At 43.6% G+C, this 1,803-nt stretch overlaps 1 protein-coding gene across 1 annotated transcript; it reads right to left on the bottom strand.

The window, feature by feature from the left end:
* Window positions 1–257: 257 nt before the first annotated feature.
* LOC125373265 lies at window positions 258–1,568 on the bottom strand. Its single transcript, XM_048384265.1, has one exon. The coding sequence runs from the start codon at window positions 1,566–1,568 to the stop codon at window positions 258–260; it is 1,311 nt and encodes a 436-aa protein (XP_048240222.1).
* Between the last annotated feature and the right edge of the window lie 235 nt (window positions 1,569–1,803).

Consider the following 1,803-nt stretch of genomic DNA (forward strand, 5'->3'; position numbering starts at 1 on the left):
AGGGGTATGGAGAGGAACAGGACTGTGAATGATGCCCTGCCTCACCATAACAGAAGATCCCCCAGTTGCTTTATCCCCTGGTGGGGAAAAGCAATGGTAGGAATCATATTGTCGTAAATCAAAATTATCCGTAGTTTTAAGGAACGTTTCTTGCAAACAAAAGGCCGATGGTTTAAAATCTTGAACTAAGAGCTGAAGGTCATTAAAATTGGTCCGAAGTCCTCTACAATTCCACTGGATTAAATTGGGAGAGCAACTCATGGTGGCTCAATTGGAGATCGTGAGCGTGGAGAAGGTCCTTTACGCTGTAATGACAGCGATGGAGAGACCTCCATATCTAAAGGTTCAAAGGGATTTTGAACCTCCAGAGGGAATGTCAAGGGTGAAGGCACCTTAATATGTTTAAGTGCCTTAGATTCTTTTTTCCTTTGTTGCTTTCTTTCTTTTCTGGTTTGGGTCACATCATTTCTTTTGTCACTTTCAGGTACAGGAGAGGTATCAAGTTGAGAGTGAGTGAGTGAGTGAGGTTCATTTTCTGGCAGAGGTTCCGTTTGTGAAGGTTTTGAAGTGGATTGGGGGGAAGTGGTGGTATCTTCAGCATCAATTTGAAACAACATGGTTCGTTCATTTGACACCCAGCTAATAGCTGTTTGGCATCCGTTATCCACTTTGATAGCAGAGGAGACAGCAGCAGAGGAGACTGCAGCAGAGTAGGTCAGTGAATGGGTGGATGAGGTTGATTCAATCTGAAGAAGTTTCTTAGCATCTGAGAATGAGATATCATTAGTATATTTTAATTTGAGTATTTTTGTCTGAATCACAAAGGAAGGGCACGATTTAGATGACGACATGTGGTCACAACTGCAGTTTGAACATTTGATGGTATCTGTACAGTCAGTGCCATCATGTTTCTTACTGCAGCGGGAGCAAACTGCTGAGTTGCGACAGGATTTAGCTCCATGTCCGAACTGCTGACATTTAAAACAACGGAGTGGATTTGGTATATACACATCCACTCCGATGTTGAAATATCCGGCCTTGATTGATGAAGGGATCCTTGAAAGGGCAAAAGTAAACAGGTACGTATTTGTCTTCACAAATATTTCACCATCTTTTCTATTGAACCGTTTGACAGATGTAACACCCTGAGGCTTCATTTCTGCTACAATCTCCTCTTCCGACATGTCTGAGAGGCACTTTGCACGGTCGCGTACAATGCCTCTACATGAATTCAGAGTTTTATGTGCTGAGACAACAATCTCTGTATTTGCAAAATGATGTGCTTGTAAAAGATTGAGAGATTGTTGTCTCTTGGCGCATTCCACAAGCAGGGAACCAGACCGGAGACGAGTGACGTTTTGTACTGTACCACATATCCCTTGGATAGATTTTGAAACCACAAAGGGGTTGATTCTGAGAGGCTCTCCATCAACTCCTTCGACAACCAGAAATCGTGGCCACGATTCTACATTAAGTAAAGATTCATCATCAGACGACACGACACTATCTGTATCGAGATGCCTTCTTTTCGTTTTTGAACGAGAACCAGTGAGCTGTGAGGTAGCCATAATGAAAGGAAAAGATTCGACACCCCTGTTCCCCACCCACCATGGAGCGTCAACAAGGACAGTGTTGAAGTGGAAACCGACTACAAACACCAGGGCTACAGGGGTGCTATACTCCAGCAAAAAGGACGCAGGTAGCTAAAAATGTCAAACAGGGTAAAAGTCAGGCTGGTTCTGCCCTAGACAGAAACCTGAAGACAAAAAGAACCCGGAGGTCAATAATGCCAGATTGGCCCAT

This window comes from Haliotis rufescens, unplaced genomic scaffold (assembly GCF_023055435.1).
Source record: "Haliotis rufescens isolate VD_foot unplaced genomic scaffold, xgHalRufe1.0.p SCAF_5, whole genome shotgun sequence".
NCBI classification, from domain to species: Eukaryota; Metazoa; Mollusca; class Gastropoda; order Lepetellida; family Haliotidae; genus Haliotis; species Haliotis rufescens.